The sequence below is a fragment of the Acanthaster planci genome, linkage group LG16 (assembly GCF_054643075.1).
Source record: "Acanthaster planci isolate LZ-2023a linkage group LG16, COTS_SCS, whole genome shotgun sequence".
In the NCBI taxonomy this organism is placed as follows: domain Eukaryota; kingdom Metazoa; phylum Echinodermata; class Asteroidea; order Valvatida; family Acanthasteridae; genus Acanthaster; species Acanthaster planci.
The window spans coordinates 11280956-11304191 of NC_141792.1; the positions used below are offsets into that span (position 1 = coordinate 11280956).

Sequence of the window (23236 nt, forward strand, 5' to 3'; positions counted from 1 at the left end):
AAGTGAATTTTACAGTTCTAAGGTTTGCTCGCATCTGCCGGAGATTTCTCCACACGGCTCAGTCTGTCCCTCGCGCTGCTATATTTTGCTCCAGTCAGTTCGATAGCTATTGTACAGTTTACAGAGAACTGTAATAGTCCCAGGGGTACATATTTGTATAATATCTATCTTTTTTTTTTTGGTTCTTTGTGTCCGCGACATCAAACAAGTTTTGCTTTCTACTTAATTTAAAATTCGACAGTAAGGTTGGCCCAGAAAGGCCGACCTGTGTGGACTTTGGAGCATACTTATCAGTGTTTGATCCATACTCTTGCTTAATAATTCGATGGCAAACGATTTCTAGTTCATGTACTCCCTTGCAGGACGCTCATGCACATAGCAAAATGACGTAGTCGTGAGCCCGGGTTGCCATTGGTCGTGACCGCTGTGAGAGCGACGCTAGCCTATTAAATGTTAATGCACGCAGCGATATTTTCCCGGTTAGTGTGACTCACGGTATCACGCGACACAGCCGATCACTGAGCGAAAACAAGCTCGATTTTCGTTTCTAGCAGACATAGATTTGTTCCCTCCAGGAAACCCTTCCCTCCGTTTAATCTTGTGTTTGTGTGTCGTGGGTGGATATTCGGCATGGAGCAAGGCCCACCGCCTCAACCGCCTGAGCAGCCGGGAGCGTACGGCCAGCCAGGCGGCTACCCACCACCGGCTGCCGGAGCAGGCTACCCACCACCACCCGGTACCGGGGCAGGATACCCACCACCTGCTCCTGGTTGGAAGGGCTATCCACCGGCAGCGGGCTATCCAGCTGGACAAGTGCAACAGCAAATGCCGGTAAATCTCTCCCTTCTTATTTCTCACCATTTCTCCTCGTTTGTGATGTCTTTATTGTTATCAAGGCGTTGCTGAAATACTTCACGACGTGGGCAGCTGAAATTAGAGATCATACGGTTTGCTCCTATTCAATACCCTGCAGCCCTTGTGCAGTTTGATGCTTAAAATGCCCGCAGTTTCTTGGCAAGGAAATGGTAGAACCAATGTAAAATATTCACGACAGCGCGCTCCGGATATCTTAGATTCAAAGTCTAATAAACAAGTAGAATAGATTATTCGCCCCCCCCCCATTCGGCATCCAAACACGCAGGCGCAGACATGCACAGTCGTATCCTTATGACCTCCACACGCGCGTTATGCCCTTTTCAGGTTCACAGATACGCGCCGAGTTCGCCAACCAAGATGGGCGTAGAGGAGTAGATGTTGTTTTATCAATCAAACAATCGTGCCGTGTCAGGGTTCGATTAAAGCGTACGCCATTCGAATGTATTCAGACAGGGCACGGACGTATCCAACGAAACCGAATTTTGGACGCGATGCATATGTTTGAAGCTCGTCATTATGCGAAGTGACTGACACAGCTGCACACGTAGACCTGCTCACTAGCATTTTGCCATGGATGCAGTACATTGTGATTCGAAAAATTCTCCGGGCGTCTAACTTAAGGGTCCTCCTTCCACGTTCGTAGCCTGAGCGCTGTTTCCCAAAATTTGTATACCACCTGCGCGCATGAGGTCATAGGACGACAGATGGACTTCTTCCTCTGAACAGAAAAATGAAATCACTCTACAAAGTGGCGGTTGTGCTCCATTATGGAGGAGGCTATCGATTAATAATTTCAGCTGTGTTTTTCCCTTTTGGAAGGAAGTATGACAATTAATTCATACGTTACAAATAAAATCACATTATTGAAATATCAGTTTAAAAACAAAAGCAGAGATTGGAAACAGTGGAGGAAATTAAACAAAATAAGCTACAAATAAGTGATTTTGCGTGTCTGTGTTTTTACAAAACTTGTCAAACTGCCGATGAGAATAGGGCGATATAGGTTTGTTCACAGTGTGAATTCCAAGTGATAGACACAGACTATTATATCCAAAACATATTTTCCATCAAAATAAGATAAGTCCACAAGTAATAGCAAGGGTGGTTTCCTATACATTGATGAGCTGTCCGTTAGCATCATATACTTGCATCGCTGTGCATCTCGGATTTTCAGGCGCCATCGATTTCAAATGAAAGACTCTTCAAAACCTTTCTCAGGTTGTCTTAATTTTAATGCGACATTGAGTTGTTATTGGGTTACACTGACTGCGTCGGAGTAGAGACATGGATCACGATTACAGAAATCAATCTTAAGGAAACATGCAGTGAATATTCAGTGCAACTGGTTTTTAATGCATGATTTTATTCTGCGTGTCACAACAAGGGAAAAATCTAATATTTGTATTCATTGGAAGTGAAAAGAGGGAGGTACCTTTTCAATTCCAAGGAAAATACTTCCATTAACGTATTCTATCCAGTCTGATCAATAGACCTTATTGAAATAAATGGCTATAAACTGAGAAACTTGTCAGCAGGTACACAAGTTGACCTTTTATGTCGAAAATGGGTAGCGTTTGCTTACACCTATATTTAAGGTACACAGTGTGTAAGATGTACTCATGTTCATGGACGGTCAGTCTTGGATCCCTCTTTCAGATGGTGAGCGTGCAGCCAGGGTATGGCCAGCAACCGGCCGGGATGGGCCAACCGGCTCCGGCCCAGTGGATGCCGGCTCCCCCGCCTGTTAGCAACTGCCCGCCGGGTCTGGAGTACCTGTCGCAGATCGACCAGCTACTGGTGCATCAGCAAGTGGAATTGTTTGAAGGTAGGTGAAGAATCCACACTAATTGTTCACCGCATCCGATTAACATTTTCGCTGGTTTGCTCTTGCTGCTGTTGCACGCCCCGTTGAGATCATACTGAAAAAACTTCAACGGCGCTGGTGCAGTTATGTGCTCTGCTCGTGGCGTTGTAGTGTTGGTAAAAGCTGACCCGTATATACAGAGAGTTGTGGCATGAGGGTTTCAATTGTTGGAAACAAAATGGTGGATTATGTGTTTGTGCACGTGGTGGACAATTAGCACAGAATAGCTGCATGCTGTACCGGACACATACCAATCAGCCATTTTGGTTCCAAAGTCTGAAGCTGGCCCCATACTCTCTATAACAGCCCTGAGTAAAAGCTGATGGCTGAGACAATCAAGCTCTGCTTCCCAAGGCCCGCTCTTAGCTACTTTTGGGATACTAAACGGAAAACATACGCTTTCCTTTGAAACCTCAGTTATGGTCAACTGGGAAACTGCCAACCGTTACCAAGTCAAGAACAGCCTGGGCCAGCAGGTGTACTTTGCCCATGAAGGTAAGAACCAACAACCTCGTCTTGCAACACAAACAGCTAAAATGATGAATCCGCAATCAATCAGGGATAACTGAGCAGGTGTCTTCATGAAGTAGGCCATGAACTTATTTCTCTGTCAATCGTTATGGGAACCCTCACTAACTAGGTATTTGCACATCGTCCGGGTAAACTTTCTTTCTGTATTCTTGGGTCAGCTAGTGTATCATGGGGTCAAATATTTCCTTTGTTAGTTTGTTCCAGCTCGTTCTTCCTTGATTCTGAATCCTCTTTTAGTCGCACGTTAACAGAGCACTCTGCATTTTCAAACTGTCTATTATCAGACACATTATTTGGAAGAGACTTTTTACAGTAGTGTCTTTTCTGCTACATTAAAATTTACATTAGCAGCAGTATTTCCCACATGATGTCACGAACGTGTCTTCGTCGTGTATTTTTTAAAATTAATTCTACAACCCAGAGTCGGACGAGTTTCAGAGACAGTGTTGCGGAGCAAAGCGCGGTTTCACAATGCACATCACTGACAACAACAACACGGTAAGCCACCCACAACTTAGTCAGCCACTGCAATGACAGGGTATTTCCACTGCGGTAAGATGACGTAATTGCAATGTAAACTACGCCCACTTTACGGTAAGAAAATGGGACCATTGGAACTGGAGGAGATGCTAGGTTGGCTTACTCGGCCAAGCAAGTGTGTTCTCGGCGTAACTACCCATAAAATTCATATTTTTACCTGGATTGTACAGGAGGTGATGCGTGTCATCCGGGAATTTAAGTACTGTGGCGGGTGTTGCTGGTGCGCAAGCGCAGGCCCTTGCTCGATGGAGATCACCGTAGAAGCGCCCGTAGGCCACGTGGTCGGCCATGTCAAACAGACGTGAGTTTTAATTGCTAGGAATGTTGTCAATTAGTGGTATTTCCCATATGACTCAAAGAGTGGAGTCTACTGGAGTATTTTTCTGGGTTGGGGTATAAAAAATAAATCTTGAAATTGCAGATTATATGAGTACCATGTTCGATATTTTTATTTATTATTAATACACCTGATTTTTCCGATGCCAGGTGTTTCAAACGCGCATATAATAAGCGCATGTACGCATGTCAAACCTTTGTGTAAACATGTCGGGAAGAAGTAATGACCTGAATTGGTCAGAAAACAATGGGGCGGGACTTAATTGGTCGGTTTAATCCACTGATGGCAATATAATGAAGAATACCTAAATATCACGTATTGGTTTCGACTGGGTTCAGTTTATGTGATGTTGATCGCTACATTTCCGTAGGGCAAGCTTTATGGCGCCAGAGTTCGACATCCTGAATGAGAAAGAGGAATGCGTCCTGTTGATCCGGGGACCCGTGTGTATCTGCCAGGGTGCTCTCTGTACCGGAGATCAGGAATTCAAGGTACACCCAAGAATTTCCCCCTCTGTCGGAGTTAATCTTTTACTCGGTTTAAACGTGCCCACCGATTGTTCATCTAGCTCCGACCATGGGTTTTCAACCCGGTAGTTTAGGATTTCAAATGAGGAGGTTGGCATGTATTGACAGGTAGCTTTCGAAATGTTTTGCATTTCTCATGCAGTCCCCACGTGACCGGTCCACTATTATTTCCATTATTTTGAGCATGCGCACATTGCTCAAACGTGACGTAAGCAATTGTGGACCTTTCTGAAGGAATTGTTTTCCTCCACTAAGCGTCTTAACGTCTCCCGTTGCATTTTACACCAGGTACGTGCGTCAGTATAGGCCTACACCATCCGAGGTATTTTATCCCGATTTTGTGAAATAGACCTTTTCCCTTGTCTTAAAGCCCCCCCCCATACAAATTTCCAGTTATCTATACATCTGTCTTACTACGGAGACCGAAATTCCATCATGTTCAAATGCTGTCAGGTTCGTTTTTCTCCATATCAGATCATGAACAGAGATGAAACGCAGGAGGTGGGGAAAATCAGTAAGCAATGGTCAGGACTCGTCAAGGAGTACTTCACAAAGGCAGACAACTTTGGCATTTCGTGTGAGTAGGCTTTAGCATTAAGAGGTGGTTAATCGGTCCAAGCTGCGTCTGAACATACAACCTCCAGATTAACCGTTATTCCGCAGTATACTAATGCTATAAATTCGGGGTCCAAAAGTGTGACATTTTGTGTACCTGTTTCACCTGACCTGTGTAATTTGACATGGAAATATCACCTAAATTGACGTCAAACTATTTGTATTTGTTTGGCAGGTGATTTGCATTAATTCATCACTCTTGGAGATAAAAAAATGTGTTCTGAACTTACAAACTTACCTGTCAGATATGACAGGGACACGAAAAAACAGGACCCCTGATTTCTAGAATGACCCTTATGAGGATTACATGCTAATTTGGCTGAGTAAGAGGAAGAATTTGTCAGTAAACACCCACAGCTGATTGGATGGTAATGACCACCAAATCAAACCATGGAAGCCACAATACATTTTTTGCAAAGGAGGTATAAAATAGAAAAAAATATTTAGTATATTTTAGTTTTAGGGAATTGCAAATGAAGATGAACTTACTCGAACTGGCACATCTCCAATTTCAGTTCCCATGGATCTTGACATTGGGATGAAAGCAACGATGCTTGGAGCTGTCTTCCTCATTGTAAGTTGTATTTATCAGTCATTAGATTACTGGTGTTGCTATTCTTATATCTGTAAAAGCCTATATTATTCTATCGATGTTGGACGTGATTGATCGTTCTGAGCAATCTATTGACTCAGTTGTGGCATGATTATCTTTCTGCAATCAGCCGATCCTCTTTTCTTTGTAGTTGACGGCTGTGGATGACTGTTTTGAAAATGTAAAGTAAAGTCCCGGGTTCCAATGATCGACCAACAGCGAAGAACCTGTTCGACTGATCGCGCAGATCCGATCACTACAAGCAAATCATACCTGTAAATGTAGACCTACCTTATAGATGCTCACCTCTGGATGAAGATATTTTTTTAAATCATCAAACCAGTCGAGCTCTCGCATTTCTTGGATTACCATTTTACGCTGTCAATGTGTAAAGTTGCAGTGTTTCTTTCCACAGGACTTCATGTTTTTTGAGCAGCGGCAGCAACAGGACGACGATCATCATCACCTTTAAAAAGTGAGCCCTAAAGGGCGCCCCCAAGACCTGGGCCGGAGGAGGTGCTGCCCAACGCTGATTACTGCTAATCAGCGCCCGACGATCTTATGTTTTGCTTTTATTAGGATTTGAATTAGTCGTTACATTTAGTGCTTTCAACTAGATAAAAAAGTTTGCGATAAATGTCAAGAAAAAGACCTCGTAAATGTGCTAAACTTAATGCGCCATGAGAAAGCAGACAATGGTGATAGTAAGAACTGCAGACGCATGCGCCTGATGAAATGTATTGCATCACCATTTTGTTGTGTATATAATTCAGTCGGCAGTCTACATTTCGAGTTGCAAACGGTGAAACATCGACGAATGGGTCTGATGATGCAAACACAGAGAACTGTTAATGTAATCACAATTTTTGTCTGCGCAATGTACGTCTAGTATCCCAGATACCCTAAAAGGGAAAGCTATATTGATATACATGACGTCATACCTCAGGTACTACATCTTATGTGTTTGATTGTAAAACATTCCGCTGTAACTGCTTCCTAAAACAATGATGGATGAAATCTGCACTACGGGCCTTTCACAAGAGTGCGCCTCCAAGAGTTTGCAACGCGTTGACCGGTCACAGTGCGCAAAATCTGTCGACCCAATGCACATTTTGGAAAGGGTTGACAGATTTCGCGCCTTGTGATTGGTCGACGCGTTGCAAACTCTTGGGGGCGCGCTATTGTGGATCGCCCGTATTAATATGTCAGTTGCCTATAAATCATTGAAACTACAGTTGCACATTTAGCGTGCCTCGGATGGTATTCCACTCTCCTTTGCAGTTGAAGGGTGCTGTATTTGAATATGGGCAGCTTAAGTTTCTTGAATTTTAGGTTTTGGAAGCCTTTTTTCCCCCAGAATTGTGTTAAATAGTATCCCACTTCTAGAAAGATTATATATAAAAGGAATAAGTTTATCTTCAGTGTCAGATTTTTAGAGTACCTAATGGTTAATGCCCGAGGTACGTGTCATTCATGGGTAAGAATCTTCGCCCGAGGGAGAAGCCTCGAGGGCCCCATTCTTACCCACAAAAGTCTTATTACGATTCGCCTTGAGTAGAAGCACCCCCTCACCAGTTGAAAAGAGACATGTTGGTAGGGAGTTTCATTTTGTTGGAAGAAGCGACGCAACCGTAAAACGTGTACTTCATACTGCTTGAACTCGGGAAGTGCAATTCCGACCAAAGGAGCCTCCATTGCGAGGAAACGTGCGCCCTCTCTTGGTTCAGCTCGGGGCTAACGACTTCACCACCAGGGACTATATGCTAATTACCCCTATTTCCACCGCTCCATTATTCTGCACTGATAGAGCTCTTTGTTTTGTGAGGAATGCAAGGCTTTCGCTATAAGGCCATTCCTTGGTGCAAATGTTATAGTCGAGAACTTCTCAGGTGTGCAGTGCTGTTACGTAACAACAGATTCTGGACAGCGGTAGAATTTTTAGCCACACCCACGATCCCTTAATCATTTGGACATTGCACCTCGACATGGCGTGAGACAGCCATGGTGATTTGGTTTGCTGTTCAGAGACACTGACGACCATTACTCATTGGGCGTAAATTATATCATCAACGTGTTACATCCAATTAGAATAGAACCAGCCGATTCTCCAAGGCTCTGGGTCCTTTTTTGGCCGCTTGACTTCGCCCTGGAAGAAAAGACCGTTAGGTGACACGTGGAGTGATGGCAAGTGAATTAAGGTTGGTAATACACTCACCACTTTGTCCTCGGAGGTACATATGCAATCTTTCTTTGTTTTCTTTCACAAAATGCAGTACCGAACGCAGATATCAAAACTATCGGCTGAATCGCCCGTATTGCTTGGCCATCGAAGGTGGCTGTGATGCCAATAGGGGAAGACGCTGTTCATTTTACAAACTGAAAACCAAACAGTTGCTCTGATGAAACATTTTGGAGGGATACTCTTTGGCGCATTTACCATGTACATCCAATGGTTGTATTGAAAAACGTGCTTCATATAGACCCCGTAAAGTGTTAACAATAACGTATAAAGAACTATGATCGTATTCCCTTGTTCCAGAATGAAGGGTTTTGGGACTGTTTTCCTGCAGTTCCCGGGTATCGTGTTGAAGCGGGCATAATCGCTGAGTGTTACTGAGAACCTTGCCGTCGGTAACGTATTGCAGTTGAATGTGCGTCAACCGACCGTGTTTTCCTTGGGAAGGTTACGTCAGTGACTTGCTGATATGTACTTCAGTGAGAGTGAGTGCAGGCATGGAAGTGTGGCGCTGGGTTTTGCGAACGGAAGTCTTGTTACAAGTGACGGATGACGAGGCACTTTTGATGAAGTCACGATCCCCAGCTGATCCAGGCTCAGAGCCCCTCGGCAGTTATCCGTTTGTCACGCTTCCGTGCTTAGGGTACAGGGATATGTGACAGAAAAAAGTGTGACAATTTATTTCTTGTTATTTGTAAGCTTTGCCGTCAAAATTAGTTGAAAGAACTGATTTTGTTGTAATTCAAAGAGGGGGTGTAACCCAAACAATGGAACAGCCTGTATGCGGTTGGATCTGCAGGCTGACCAGCAACGCGAAACTAGTGCAGCGGCCCTTATCTCGCCGGCCTAAATGCCGGGAGTAGCTGTGCCTCGCTTGTTCAAATAATGCTGGAAGTTTCGCACCCACGGCAGAATGCCTTCCTCTTGATAGCCTATTTCAGATTGCAGGCGATACTTTTGGCCAGTCTGCCATAAATTGTCAGCTGACGTGTTTGATACTTGTGCATACTAGTTTGGCAGGTCATTTCATGAAGCGAGGCCGTTTCTGGGAGTCGTGGTAAGTAGGCAAATATCGCTGTGTACTCGTCGTGCGTGCCTCCAAATCGTGCACACGGCTGGGTTCTAAGTCCACCATGCGTGAACTTGAAGCGTAGTAAGGTGTACCATTCCTCCATGGGTATGGGTATTGCTGATCGGGAAGCCCACACCTGCAGCTGACGACGTCACAATCGTTGCCTTTCAAATACATGTAAATGTTAACCGCCCTTGTGCATGATTGATATAGGTTACCAGTGACATACTGGTAGTTGACTTTAAAACGTGGAAACAACCAACTTCGGGCTTGGTATCTCATTCTATTTAATTTTAGAGTTGTTTTAGTGTTATCAAAGCTTTTCCAGATATTGACGACCTGTGTGGAGACTCATGTCATCAGTAGGGAAAAGCTTCAGGCTGCCCACTGCGCAGTTGGGACCTGACACGGTGGCGATCGTCACTGGCGCTGCAGAAGGACTTGGCAAGGGATTCGCGGAATGCCTACTCAAGAAAGGCGCAAAGGTGAAAAGGGCAAACTTTGTAACGGATTTCCCGCTGTAATTACAAGTATCAATCTTACTGATGTCTGTCGAGATCCGAGTGGAAGTGTCGGAATCGGTGTCGACACTCGTTTTGTAGCTCAGGATGCTCTATGTATCGACACGGAACGGATTTTGGCCTCTTTCGAAGTAGGCCCGTAGTCGTGGCTACCGCTAGAAACTTTCACATTACATTGGTCTATGAGGAAATTATTATTAAGCCTGAAACTGTCGGGAAGCCCAACATACGTCAGGTAGGGACTGAAAAATTAATCCACATGTCGACCTGGTTACATAGAATTTATTAGAACCCGGATTTAGGAGTCGGGGAAAAGTACCACATATATAATACTCCCACCCGACATGAATTTCTAGTTCTTTAAGGTTGCGCAGACACTATTTTCGCTCACTGATTAGCTTTCAATTTAGTCCAGGTTTTCATGAGCCCTTTTTGAATTCTGATATTGATCCAACTATTAAACATTTAGTTGACAGGTACATTTTTTCAAACGAATGACCTGGACGTATACGCAAAGATGAGGGAAGGGTTATGTGAAAAAAATCAAACAACACTGAGGTTGCCTTTGACTCGAAGCAGGCACAAATTACCAGCTGTGGGTCATTCTTCTGGGTTTTGAAGGGTGTCTGCCTGTCGGATATCAATGAACCCAAAGGAAAGGAGACACTTCGGCAACTGGTTGCTGAGTTCGGACAAGATCGGGTTATGTTCGTCAAATGTGACGTCACCTCGGACTCGGACATGGAAGGTATTTATATTCTTCTTTTGGTATAATCTACACATAAGCCTACTAATGTTTGAACTTGGCAGCCGTGCTCATTATTAGAAAGGTGACGCCCAAATCGCCTGGGACGTCTAATCTTACCTTGAAGGCTGCTTGTACCTGCTTGGAGCTCTATAAATGCCACCATTTCCATGCTTTCTTTTAAACGCATAAAGTGTAACTTGCTCCTTACAGCTACATTCTCCAAGACGATCGAGAAATTCGGCCGCGTCAATGTAATGGTGAATAATGCTGGCCTGGCCAATGAAAGAGAGCCGGAAATTTGCTACAATGTCAATATTGTGAGTATTGGCTGGAGATATGCCGGAGTATGGAAGAGTGCGTGTATTTGTGCAGGCCTGTTCTGTGAAATCATACGCACCTAGTATATACGCTGTGTGTCCCAAACCGATCCATGTGTGTTTTGAGAGTGTTCCGGCTGACTGCTTGGCGTTGTCATGCCTTATCATGTTTTCCATTTCATTCTACGTAGATGGGCTTAACAAGAGGCACCTTCACTGCCATTAAATACATGAGCCCCGATAATGGCGGGAACGGAGGCAAGATCATCAACATTGCGTCTATGGCAGGTCAGTAAAACGCCCTCTCTCTCTTGCTCTGGTCACTCCCATGTTGTTGCTATGCGCGCAAGTGTGCATGTCCTACAGAGCTCCTGCGCGTCGGTCTGCCGTTCTTAAGGGCACTGAGAGAGGTTAATTAGTTCCCTTTCACAATGAGAGCTCAAAGAAAGTAAGATTCGCGTCGCAAAGAAATCAGCCCAGCGCTAAACACCACCTTCCCTGTTAGGATGTATTCTAAATACCCTCGCTCTAATCTGTTTTTAATTTGGCGGTTAGTTTTCGTATAATCACTGAGAAAAAATTCAACGTCAGAGGCACATGCTATGGCAGGTTTTGGTGGCAGTTGGTAAAGGTGGTGGTGCAGTTTTAATTGGTTTGGTGCCTACATTTGCGCGTACAGCTACACTTGAACCCTATCACTGACTTGGGGAATAGACTTTTGTTGGTGTTCCCACCTGATTTGTTTTTGCCCTGTGTTTGTTTCATTCACCGGTAGGTCTTTGGCCCGCTTATTTTATGCCGGTTTATTCCGCATCGAAACACGCCGTCATAGGATTCACCAAATCTCTTGCGGTAAGCCAAGTTAAAATGTACATTATACAATATCGTGTTTCTGAAGCTAGAAAATGACTGCAAGCTGTTGATTTTTTGCTAATAATCCCTTGCTGTGTAAAACCCGAAAAGAGCCAGTTTTTTCGCACCATTTCACGACCGGAAGAGGGTGGAGCCCGCACCCGTGGTTTTGTTGTGATTTGAAGTTCATGGCCACACGCGTGTTGGCCCACGCGCGTCAAGCAAGTCAGATAAAAAAGTACATGCATCATGCAAATTTGTTGCCTGCTGTGTAGGGATATGTGATGATTGTACACCCGAGGGGCAACAATTGTTTTGTTACACCGTGGTCATGGACTTTTACGAACACTGGCAAGAAGTACATGTTACTGGCTCCCAATGCATTTAACAGCAGATATCTTTACTGTCGAAATGGTTAGTGGAGCAAATTCAGCTTACTTAAATGATTGGCGGGGAGATGCCATCTTCCGTCTTGACACTGCTATCAAATTGTGTCGTTTGTTTTTGACAAAATTATCACGTGGTCGGTTCTTAATCAATGAAAATTGAATAAGCCTGCAGGCTATTACGGATGTGTAACCATTTTCACCGGCTTGGCTCTGTAAAAAAAAACCTGACCGCTGTGTAAGAATATAATGTCCGATTTTCACAAAGTTAGTGTCAAAATGACCGGAAGATGTCACTTAAAAAAACCCAGAAGGTTCGGCGCCTGAAACTGTGCCACATTGGAGAAAAATGTCGGGGGTGGACTCCGCCCCCACCCTGGTAGGGTTCATACTATCATGGTGCCTTTCTGATCTTTTGAAGTCCTATGTGTGTGTTTAATTGGAACCTGCAGGCCGATCCTCAATTCGCCTCAAAAGGCATAACCTTTAGCATCTTGTGCCCCGGCTTCGTTAACACGCGTATCCAGGAGAAAGCACGCCCCCAAGAGTCGGACTTAAGGAAGATGATGAAGCTCCAAGCGAGACTTGGCGTAATAGAGTGAGTATATTTCCAAAAAGGAACCAAACTCGTTGCGGCTGTATTGGTCTTTTCAAAAGGCATTTGTGCAACCTCTTTACACCCCTTCCTCAATGCTGGGAATAAAAAAAATCGGTAGTTTTTGAATTGATGGCTAAACCCAGCAATGCTTCCCTCAAGAAGGTGTGGTTCCGTTTTCCGCCCTGAGTAGAGGCACCTCCTCATCGGTTGAAAAGAGCCATGCTGGTTGGGAGTGTACATTTCGTTGGTAGCGATGCGACTGCAATGCTTGCGTCATTTTGTTCGTGAACCAGCGATGCGCAGTTACTATAAAAAAAACCTCCGTTGCTAGGAATATTGCGCCCTCTCTTGGTCAAGCGTGGGGCCCGTACACCTTGCACCTCAGTCGGGCTATACCGGTACATGACAATTTCGTCCTTATGAGACTACTACTGTTGTTGACCAGTTAAAGACAATGCACAATCTACGGGGTTTTTAATATTAAAAATCACCCCACCGTAAACACGTCGATCCTTGGAATTGAGTACCAATGCGTGATTTATTTCCACAAATTATGTACTTCGCAGGATCAGTCAGGTTCAGGATGCCTTTTTGCAACTCCTTCTGGACGAATCGTGGTCTGGGAAAGTCATGCTCGTCTCTAAACAGGATGGCATAAAAAGTGCCTTGTGATAGTCCGCAGACACGTACAGCAAACCTACAATGAGTCTACGAATTTCGATTGGCCAGTCTCCTGGCTTTAGCGAAAACATTGCTTAAGGTATTATGTGTTCTGAGCAATAATTAGATAGTAATAAAGTCTCAAAAGTATACTTTGCACGGGACATTGGTTGGGAGCTTAGCTGTTTTGCTGAGCAATTATACTTGGTGCTTTTTATGTATAAAAAAACTGGAAATCACTGTGTGAGATGTAATCTTAAAATGTCGCCCATCAAAGATTTCGAGTTTCTCTCGCCCTGACCTCATGATGACATTATTACTGGGTGCCAGATATGTAAGTAGCTGTTGTCATTTTGAATACTTGGAAAAGAATAAACATTGACCGGGAATGACCTTGTCTCGTTTTCGGAATTCAATACTAGTTTCTTCGTTTCCATTGTATGTGGAATATTGTAAATTCATCGGACCATAATTTCTGATGGTTGCTAATGTGAAAATTGGTGAAACTTTTGAACTTTATCTCCACTGTCTTAGGCTTCGGCAAAGTACATATGTAAATTTCTGCAAAGGGTTGGAAGATACTTGATAAATTGATGCATAACATTGTTTACAACTGCGCAAAACAAAAACACTCGCGAAAACGAACAAGCACCCCAGCCTCGATCCCAACAGAACATGCCCATATTTCCTTTGTTTTCACGCACTGCAAATTAGTGTGTAGAGTGCAATGTTTAAATCGGTTTCGTTTGAACCAAAGGCCTTCACAATTTCAACCGGATGTTAAAATTTCAAAATAAAGTGATCGATTCTATTCCACTTCACCCCCAGTGAAATGAAACATTATATCCATCAATCATGCAATTATAAATATTGTACTTATAAACATTTTATACACAGAATCTTTTTTGTTAAGTACTGTTGATGTTTTTTCTTTGTCGGTCGAAAATTCCTATTCAGTCAAAATCCGAAGTTTAAAGATTTATGAAAGAAGCTAATCAAGAATCAAACTTTTAAGAGCATTAAGTAATTGGAGATCATTAATATTGTGATATTTAACCGTTGCAGAAGCATAGAGGGAAATCCTGATGAGTGTCAAATACTCACAAGAGCACCCCAGTGTGTTCTGGTACCCCCAATTTGCTCTCCTTCAATTTGAAACCGTGCAGGTATTTACCCTTATGCAATCATGCCTGTCTACTCGGCTACCAAATGTGCCGTCCTAGGGCTCACCAGATCCCTCGTGGTAAGTCACTGGCACCAGACTTGAACGAAGTGTTTCTTACATGTTTAAAACATAGGGGTCTAATGACACCGATAAAATGGCCGGGTAGGAGGCGATGTCATGCGACACGAACACAGCTGTATGACCGTGTTCCGTCGACTCATCTTAATTTTCGTTCGTGGCCGGGTAGGAGGCGATGTCATGCGACACAAACACAGCTGTATGACCGTGTTCCGTCGACTCATCTTAATTTTCGTTCATGGCGATTACCATTAGCCTGATCCGCGTACGGAGGCTAAGGGGATAACTTTTGGCGCCTTATACCCGGGCTTTGTGGATACCAGACTCTATGAGTCACAAGAGCACGCAGCAAAATACGGCATGATGGAGTAAGTGTAAAATTTACACTACACTGCAAGAACCTTAGGTGCTAAGCTTACACTGTGCAATCGTTGGTGCCTAAATTTTCAAAATATGTGTACACGTATTAGGTTTTGCTTAGTTATATCTAAGTTATTTAATTCACTTTATGCCCATTGCACTCCTAGTCTGGCTCCCTTCCCTCCCAATGCCTTTATTTTATTGATCACTCGGTTCACAGCGTCTCTGGGGTACGTGAAGCCTTCCTGCAGCTCGTCCTCGATGAGTTCTGGCGCGGCAAAGTCACGGGAGTCGACAAGAGCAGAGGCATATTCGATGCGTTGGTCATGAGGCTGTAGAGAATTTGTCTCAGATAGATCTGCACGCATCTGGCAACTCGCTGGCACCTCTCAAATTGAGAGAAGGCTACGTTCATATTCATGAATTGATTCAAATAAAATGCTATATCTCACGTGCTTCTAGGATGTATGAGCATTTTGTTGTAAAATATTGGCTAAGGTATTGAATGGAATCTCTCATTGCCATTAAATAGTTGCTAATAGACCGGTCTGGTAATCCCTGCCCACTGCGCATGTTGGCACTTAACACGTGTTCTTTTGCAGTCCCACACCGCGTTTCAGCCTGGCGTAAGCATCATACGCGCATGCACGCATGTCGGACATTAGGCCCTAACCATGATTGTGATTGGTCGAATCAGTCGCGCTGGGCTTCATGTATCGGTCTGCTTACTGAAACTAACCGTGGCATATTTAGTGCATAATGGAACGATAGTCTTGGCTTCCTGGAGGGTATTGTTGTATAAGCAGCTTTTAAAGCTTTCTATAGAACTGTTGGCGCCTTTAGAATTGTGTTAAATGTAATACCACTTCATTGGGTATTTTACAAAAGTTGACGTTAAGCACATACTTAATCTTTAACGTCGGCATTTTTGGGCTACACACACTTAATCTAACTTTTTTTCACAGAGAGTTTTGCTCTTTGTGGATTTCGTTGACTGATTTATTTAAAGGGTCCCTGCAATGAATTTCTCTTACACGAACTTGCTGCACAACTTTATATTCTTCATCAATGTGAGAAAATATTTGACACCCCTTTTAGGTTCAATGTACTGAAAGGGTGCCTTCATATTGTCCTCGGTTTTCTGGACAACTGAGGGCGCTGTTGGTGTAACGCCAATCAGGAATGACACTGTTCTGTTGAGGTATTTATGTTTTCAAACTGAAAACTAAAAACATTTTCAAGAAAAGGATGTTTAAGAATGAATGACAAATGAAAAAACATTCTGGGCAGCAAATGTCAAAAATACCAACACGTTTTGGGTATAAATTAATATAAACCTTGAGACTGTCTCCCAGGAGTGACTTCACAATTTTGCTCGTGAATATGGAAAGTTGCGATAGTTTGAAACCCGTGTGACTTTGCACCAACACAGCGCGCTCAACACGCTCTCGCCGTTCGCAATTGACCGTGGAACAATCTGTTGTTCCCGCTTCAGTGAACGCTGAGATGAAGAATTGGGACGCACTTTGCTTACAATGGCAGCACCTGAAGCCTTTATGATCGTAACCCGAGTTCCTCTTTGTGGCTAGAACACCGCAGGCGATGGTGTATAGATTACTTGGCTGGCAAGTCTTATGTTCAAGGGCAAAGTACATTATGCAAATGTCGACTGAAGTGAAATCAAACAGTCGCTATCGACAGTTTGTGCGGCAGACTGCGCCCCTTTTACCCTTTTACCCACTTTTACCGCGTCCATAACATAACCATCAGCCCTTGTACGTACATGTTGAACGAACAACCTGTCTTCACATTTGACTCATTTAAAAACTACAAACCTAGGGCTTGGTATCTCATTCGATTGAGCCTTTGATCACGCTTTCTTTTGGTCAGATCTTCAATATTTACGCACTGTGTATTTGTTTCAAAGTTCCTGATCGGTCATGTCGTCGGTACCAGGGGAAAACTTCCAGCTCTCCGAGGCGCAGTTGGGGCCTGGCACGGTAGCGATCGTCACTGGCGCTGCCGAAGGACTTGGCAAGGGATTCGTGGAATGCCTACTCAAGAAAGGCGCAAAGGTGAAGATGTTAACTTTGTAACGAATTTCCTGCTTTTCTTTTCAAGTAAAATATCCTGTTTTAATTCCATGTGTCAAGATTTCAGTTTGTAATGTAAATACCGAAAGAGGAATGAAAACTCTAAAATTAGTCATTAATAGAAGTAAATCGGCGGCCAAAAGTTCAAATAATTTGATATACTCAAAAAAGTCACCTGAGTTGTACCAGAGCATGACTACATTTGTATTTCTGTATGGTATAGCTGACGAAGAGAGTTATGACGGTGTGATTATAAGAGGTTTTCGCTGTACCTTTGATGGGGGGAAAGTACAGAAAAACCTATAGTTATCCTGCAGGTCTCCACTCATCCAATTAAATCACCTGATATAAATTTGCAAACATTTGTGAATTCATACTTGCAGATAGACGGAGGTTTGTCCGACCATTAAATTCTGGTCCAACCCTTTCATTTTAATTCAAGAATTCAACGATATATACAATTGATCAAGGCTGTGTTCACAGTCTTTCTGTGATTTCTGTTTCTGTGATTGGAAGTTGTTAGTGATTAATTTTCTTTTGCTTTCTTTTTGTCCTTCTTTCTCAACCTTTTTATATCGTGGATTTTGAAGGTTTCTATCACTGTTTTTAGCACACTGAGTACAGAATTTTGGGATTTTTAGTCATTAACATCTTCACATTTGATTTAATTTTTCTGATCTTGATTTTCTGTCGAATTAATACTTAAACATACAAATTTATCTTTAAAAGTACGAAAAGTTTAAAACGAACTACACGTAAATTATAATTCAAACCCCCATTCCTAAAATGTCAGAAAATATGCTGGTTTGATGCTGCTTGATTAAATTCAATTTTGAAATTATTCGAAGATGCGTTATATATTAGCTTGGATTTTTCTCTTCCGTTGACTTTTTAAAAATTCAGATACATATTTATTTTTCCCCCAACTACAACTACAATGGCGAGACAGTCACAGAATTTCTCAATAAAAATTGATTTTATTCGCACCTCCAAATAGCTGTTCTTCCTCGTCAACACAGGTTTTCAAAAATGAAACGCACAACAGCAACGATTCGAAAAAGAGACGTGTTAGGTCACATTACCAAGAATTTTACATTCTTGCTTTCTAAGTTTGTTCCCCCTCGTACCCAAACCATTAAATAATTTGAATACATCTGCAAATGCATATCTGGCAGGGAAATAATAATTAAATTCACCCTGCTGACACCAGGGCTTGGCATGTACATACATGTACAAGTTTACCCAGAGACAGGGAGACGAGCAACGGTCCACGGGAGAGATTTGTTTAACCCGACCTTGTGACATAAATCGGGTTAACTTGTTGAACCATGACCGTCACTGGGCAGGGCTTAGGGATAGACATGAAAATCCCAATCACACCTTGATGGCAGGGATATAGACTTACTTAGCCCGACTGTGCCTAATTGGTGACAGAGACAGACTTGTTGAACCCGACCGTGCATTGATGACAGGGATATAGACTGGCCGTTTAACCAGACCATGACCAGACCTTGCCTTGGTGTGAGAAAACGCGACGACTTGTCTAACTCAGGCTTTGACAAAAGGTATAGACTTGTACTATACGATCTTGCCTTGACATGACAGCAGGAATAGATTTGCTTATCTACCATGATTACCTATTACCCTTGAAGAGCCGGGTTATTTTGGCCCATCCAATTACAGCCGGTGGGCGGATTCCGCCCCCCCCCCGAACTCCGCAAACGGTTTTGTTACGGTTATTGTGACCCGCTGCAAAGAAGGCCCTTAAGTCATGCTACGCCGCCTCTGTATGTAACCGACCATTCCAAACATCTGCCAGAGATCAATTCTAAATTTTACAGTATCTCAGGAATAGATTGTACAGCGGAGATCAAAATTGCACAAATTTAATCCTTATTAAAATGCTGTGGGCATCACTCCAAATCAATTCGTCACACATAAGCGCAAGGGCCACTGTTGCAGAGCCAGTCGCATTTGAAGTTCAAGGTTACGTGACGTGTACAAACGTAACCCGCGTACATTAAGCACCACCGTGAAAAAAACTTAACAGCCTGGGGAAAATGCGCATTGCTCAAGAACGGTACGTTTGTTGATTGTCACAAAAATGGTGTCAAAGTGCCTCCGAGGAGCTATTCTAAAAACTCCTGAAGGCTCAGCTCCTGAAAATACAGGCCTACGCTGCAGCGATATCAGAAAAAAAAAGTCGGGGGTGGGGGCTTCCCGCCCCCAGCTTCGAAGGTAAAACCAGTCGACCTAGAAGACTGTCTGCAAGTATTGTTTTACTCGAAACATGAAAGGCCCAGCCTTGACCCAAAATTGCTTGCCCTCGAAATAATTTGTTTAAAACGGTTATTCCGAGAACCTATATGATGATTAGCGCCCTCTATAGGAAGATATTGGCATACAGATCCGTCACACGCGCCGCACCAAAACTTCCGTGCACAGTGCGATTTGCAATGGCAGGACTGGTGTCGCCGGTAAACGCATCTACAGGATACAGAAAGTTAACATGATTGAGATGATAGGAGTCTCCTTTCGTGGTTTGCTTTAATGTTTGCAGTTCTGTGTACCCCTTTCAAATAGGCTTACACCTACGAAAGTAGCCTGTGGCCATGGAGTAGGTCAGGAACGTACCACGTACTGGTGCCTAACTTTACACTTCGTATACAATATTTATACTATCGAAACTTACTTCAGTTCTGGTCTCGAGTTTCCACAAGCCCTTTGTTGAATTGGCTAATAATCTACATCAATCCAATAGGTTTTTTAAAGTTTCCAAACAGTAACATACAACGTACACGAAGGGGTAAGGGGGGTTACAAGTGAAAACATCAAAGAATACTATTAAAGATTGCCTTAACTCGAAGGTGTTTATCTTTGAAGGGTGTTTGCTTGGTGGATATCAATGACCGCAAAGGAGAGGAGACGCTTCGGGAATTGGCGGCCAAGTTCGGAGAAGATCGGGTCATGTTCGTTAAAGGTGACGTCACCTCGGACTCTGACGTGGAAGGTACAATGGAATTCAGGTGTTAAACCGCATATGGGTCTATTTTGTACTTTAATTCGAATATAATTGCGCATAATGTTCATTATGCTAGAAAGGTAACGCTAGGTTACCATTCTAAGGTCACGCCTTCCCTAAGGAAATCAGTTTCTTATCCCTGACTGGGTATGCATGCTCACAGCATTGGACTTACCACAGCTTCCATTATTTCCCTTTAGAGCATTAAGTTTAATTTATTCCTTTGCAGCTGCATTCTCCAAGACGATCGAGAAATTCGGCCACGTCAATGTGATGGTGAATAATGCTGGCCTGGTCAATGAAAGACAGCCGGAAATTTGCTACAGTGTCAATACTGTGAGTATGTTTGACTTCGGGTATGCCCCAGTATTGAAGGATGCGTGTATTTCGTGTATTCTGTGCAGTTCCAATCTTGCGAATCGCCTAATGTGTGTCCAGATGCCGTTACTTTCATCGAATGTGTTTTGATGGCCAGTTTAGTGAATGTCTTTTAAATATTCTCTTTCTATATAGGTGGGATCAACAAGAGGCACCTACACGGCCATCAAGTACATGAACCCAGCAAACGGCGGGAACGGAGGCAAAATCATCAACATAGCGTCTGAGGCAGGTCAGTGATGAAACGCCCTCTCTCGCCTGCTCTTATCCCTCGCGCGTCGCCATGATGTGTCACTCTCGTGACTATATACTGTATTTGCACAAAACGCAAAACCAAACCAATCTGGCCTCTGTAAGAGCGTCTCCACTCCGGTTCGTTCATCCCCGTTGTTCTTAAGTATAGCGGGACAGACTGATTTCCAAGTTCACGTAATTTTGTGGGGCAGTTATGAGGGCGTGGCTATAAGCATGGTGGGTTGCTTGATCAACGCAGGTACACAGTTCAGTCTGCACGTGGTCACCTCGTGGTCACCCCCATCAAATTCTATCCAGTGAAGTCTTAAAGCAGCTAGGTAATGCATCTTACAGAACTAGCCCATCCGAATGATAGACACCACCTACCCTTTCTTCGTTTCCAGTTTAGGGTCCGGGTTCATGACGGCTCGTATTGAGACCCGTAGATCCGAACGCACAGACCTGTCAACTTGACCCTGGAATTGATTTGTGTTTGACCTTTCTGTCATCTGTATAGCGACACGCAAGAAGTACCACTGACTACAAGAGAAGGCCTCTGCTGATGTTTCTGCCTTTCTGCTTTATAGGTTTCGTTCTTGTTTTCTCCCTCGTTAGGTCTGATGCCCATTTCTCATATACCAGTTTATTGCGCTTCAAAATTAGCCGTCGTGGGATTCACCAAGTCCCTAGCAGTAAGTCAAATTGGAATACCCAACATGGTACTCCTCATGGAAATGTAACGTCCTTTTAAAGAACTACTTGAAGTGCTATAGAAATGGCTACGGAGTACAGGTAGAGTTGTTTTATTTAACAGTAAACCCCTTAGCAGAGTGAGAAATTCAGAGGAAATGGGAAGATTCCGGACCTCAACAGTTAAAGCCGTCTACCATTCAACCAGCAATATTATTACTTCGATCAGTGACCATTTTCTTGACACTGCTCGATTTTGGTTGGTAACCCATGCATGAAATGCATCGTGGGTGCCAGATAAAATCCATCGGTGGTGTACGACTGGTCGCTGATCGAACATGGCCAGTTACTTTGGTCGGGTATCCGGCTGGTTCCGTATCATGCGCAGTGGCAATTAGGTTCGAATCTAGCGTGTACACTCAATGCACTACCAAAAAAAATGCTTCTTAGACAGTTCCACGTACTTTTGTTACTCGCAGGCCGATCCTCAATTCGCTGAGCAAGGCATAACTTTTGGCGTCTTGTGCCCCGGCCTTGCCAACACGCATATCCTAGAGAAAGCCCTGTATCGCGACCAAGAGTCAGGCGTGAAGCAGGCGAGAGAGCTCAAGGCGACATTTGGCGTCATGGAGTGAGTATCTTGTCACAGAGAAACTGAACCCGTAGCGGATGTCTTTGACTGTTCTCAAGAGTGCGGCCGTCTGTAACCCACCCCACCACTTACCCAAAAGTTGGAAAAGACAACAAAGAAACGTCGTATGATTTGGAAGCGATGGCCTAACCTAATGATTATCCCTCTCCAGAAGGCGTGGCGCCCAAAATACCCCTTGCACCTTTGCCATGATATACAAGACCAATGGTCAGACCAATGGTCTACCTCGTCCTCATGAGACTGCAATTGTTGACCGTAAACAATATACAACCTGCGGGGTTCTAGTATGTTAGAGGTTACCACACCTTGAACATTTCAACTTTTGAAATTTGGAATATGCCCTAGTGATTATTTCCATATATTGTATCTTTTTCGTAGGATCAGTGAGGTGCAGGACGCCTTCTTGCGACTGCTTCTGGACGACTCGTGGTCTGGAAAAGCCATGCTTGCCACCAAACGGGAGGGTATAAAAAGTGTCTAGTAATAGTCCGAAGGGAGTAGGCATCGAGCCCACAAACAGCCTACGAATATCAGTTGGTCAGTCTCCTCGAGCGCAGAACAATTCGTAACAATTTTCGTGTGTCCCAAGTAATAGCTTAGTCTCAAGCAGTACACTTTGTATGGCACTTTGACTAATAACCTAGCTGTTTCTGCTAAGCAATTATTTTTTGTATGCCCAGTAGGTCTAGATATCAGATATCTGAAGATTGACGTATGAAGAGTTTAATGTTTAGTTCACATACAGAGTAAAGGAACAAGTTACCTCTTGCTCAAACCCGTCGTTAGTAACTTCAGTCTACACTGTGACAATTTTACTGTAAACGTTTACAAGAATTGCATAAAACGAATAATGATTATGACACATTCATGCGTACGAAGTTATCCACTCCATACGGCTCTACCTCACAGAATAGAACATTCTATCCGTCATAATGCGCAATATTAACACTGCAATTGTAAAGCATTCATCATTTGTAGAGTTTTAGAATTGGTTCGTTTTATAGTGTGGTTAATGTCTTATTTTTTATGGTTCAAAGGTTTCTTTGCAGTCCAAACCCAAACTTTGAGTATTATAGAAACAAGTCGAAAATAAAACTTACAAGAACATTGCAATTGGGAATTCATACCTAGTGAATTAGATAATGATAAAACTACCGTGGAAAATGCTTACGTAATGAAGCCCCCAATGTAATGTGGTGTAAACCATCGGATTGAATTTGCAAGACTTGGCAATTCCAAGACTTTGGTAAGGCTCCCATCCCTAGAAAAGGATCGCTAGCACGGATTTACGC

General features: G+C 43.4%; 3 protein-coding genes across 7 annotated transcripts; all 3 read left to right on the forward strand.

Moving 5' to 3' along the window:
- Nucleotides 1-380: 380 nt before the first annotated feature.
- Nucleotides 381-7297, forward strand: LOC110979102 (phospholipid scramblase 2-like). Its single transcript, XM_022234639.2, has 9 exons — nucleotides 381-831; nucleotides 2533-2701; nucleotides 3158-3235; nucleotides 3693-3769; nucleotides 3982-4112; nucleotides 4519-4639; nucleotides 5150-5252; nucleotides 5806-5864; nucleotides 6298-7297. Exons 1-9 carry the CDS (start codon nucleotides 631-633, stop codon nucleotides 6352-6354), a joined length of 996 nt encoding a protein of 331 aa, XP_022090331.1. The 5' UTR covers nucleotides 381-630; the 3' UTR covers nucleotides 6355-7297.
- A 153-nt stretch (nucleotides 7298-7450) lies between these two features.
- On the forward strand, nucleotides 7451-16943 carry LOC110979001 (15-hydroxyprostaglandin dehydrogenase [NAD(+)]-like). Of its 5 annotated transcripts, none has more exons than XM_022234441.2 (8): nucleotides 7451-9175; nucleotides 9510-9675; nucleotides 10333-10459; nucleotides 10670-10776; nucleotides 10968-11064; nucleotides 11552-11628; nucleotides 12467-12612; nucleotides 13179-13688. In XM_022234441.2, exons 2-8 carry the CDS (start codon nucleotides 9544-9546, stop codon nucleotides 13282-13284), a joined length of 792 nt encoding a protein of 263 aa, XP_022090133.2. In that variant the 5' UTR covers nucleotides 7451-9175; nucleotides 9510-9543; the 3' UTR covers nucleotides 13285-13688. The 5 variants fall into 5 exon arrangements, with proteins under 5 accessions (XP_022090133.2, XP_087003259.1, XP_022090131.2 ...); XM_087147133.1 differs by having other exon boundaries at nucleotides 9519-9675; XM_022234439.2 differs by having other exon boundaries at nucleotides 7451-8080.
- LOC147796494 (15-hydroxyprostaglandin dehydrogenase [NAD(+)]-like) lies at nucleotides 16816-23057 on the forward strand. Its single transcript, XM_087147132.1, has 7 exons — nucleotides 16816-16950; nucleotides 19852-19978; nucleotides 20220-20326; nucleotides 20504-20600; nucleotides 21218-21294; nucleotides 21772-21923; nucleotides 22323-23057. Exons 1-7 carry the CDS (start codon nucleotides 16816-16818, stop codon nucleotides 22423-22425), a joined length of 798 nt encoding a protein of 265 aa, XP_087003258.1. The 3' UTR covers nucleotides 22426-23057.
- Nucleotides 23058-23236: the final 179 nt, after the last annotated feature.

Excerpts from the sequence above, each read along its gene's own strand:
- LOC110979001 (XM_022234441.2), top strand. The coding sequence starts at position 9,544 with ATGTCATCAGTAGGGAAAAGCTTCAGGCTGCCCACTGCGCAGTTGGGA. Across the intron at positions 9,676-10,332 it reads TACTCAAGAAAGGCGCAAAG|GGTGTCTGCCTGTCGGATAT; the intron begins GTGAAAAGGGCA and ends TGGGTTTTGAAG. Across the intron at positions 10,460-10,669 it reads CTCGGACTCGGACATGGAAG|CTACATTCTCCAAGACGATC; the intron begins GTATTTATATTC and ends TGCTCCTTACAG.
- LOC110979102 (XM_022234639.2), top strand. The coding sequence starts at position 631 with ATGGAGCAAGGCCCACCGCCTCAACCGCCTGAGCAGCCGGGAGCGTAC. Across the intron at positions 3,236-3,692 it reads GGTGTACTTTGCCCATGAAG|AGTCGGACGAGTTTCAGAGA; the intron begins GTAAGAACCAAC and ends TCTACAACCCAG. Across the intron at positions 4,640-5,149 it reads CCGGAGATCAGGAATTCAAG|ATCATGAACAGAGATGAAAC; the intron begins GTACACCCAAGA and ends TCTCCATATCAG.
- LOC147796494 (XM_087147132.1), top strand. The coding sequence starts at position 16,816 with ATGTCGTCGGTACCAGGGGAAAACTTCCAGCTCTCCGAGGCGCAGTTG. Across the intron at positions 19,979-20,219 it reads CTCGGACTCTGACGTGGAAG|CTGCATTCTCCAAGACGATC; the intron begins GTACAATGGAAT and ends ATTCCTTTGCAG. Across the intron at positions 21,924-22,322 it reads GCGACATTTGGCGTCATGGA|GATCAGTGAGGTGCAGGACG; the intron begins GTGAGTATCTTG and ends TCTTTTTCGTAG.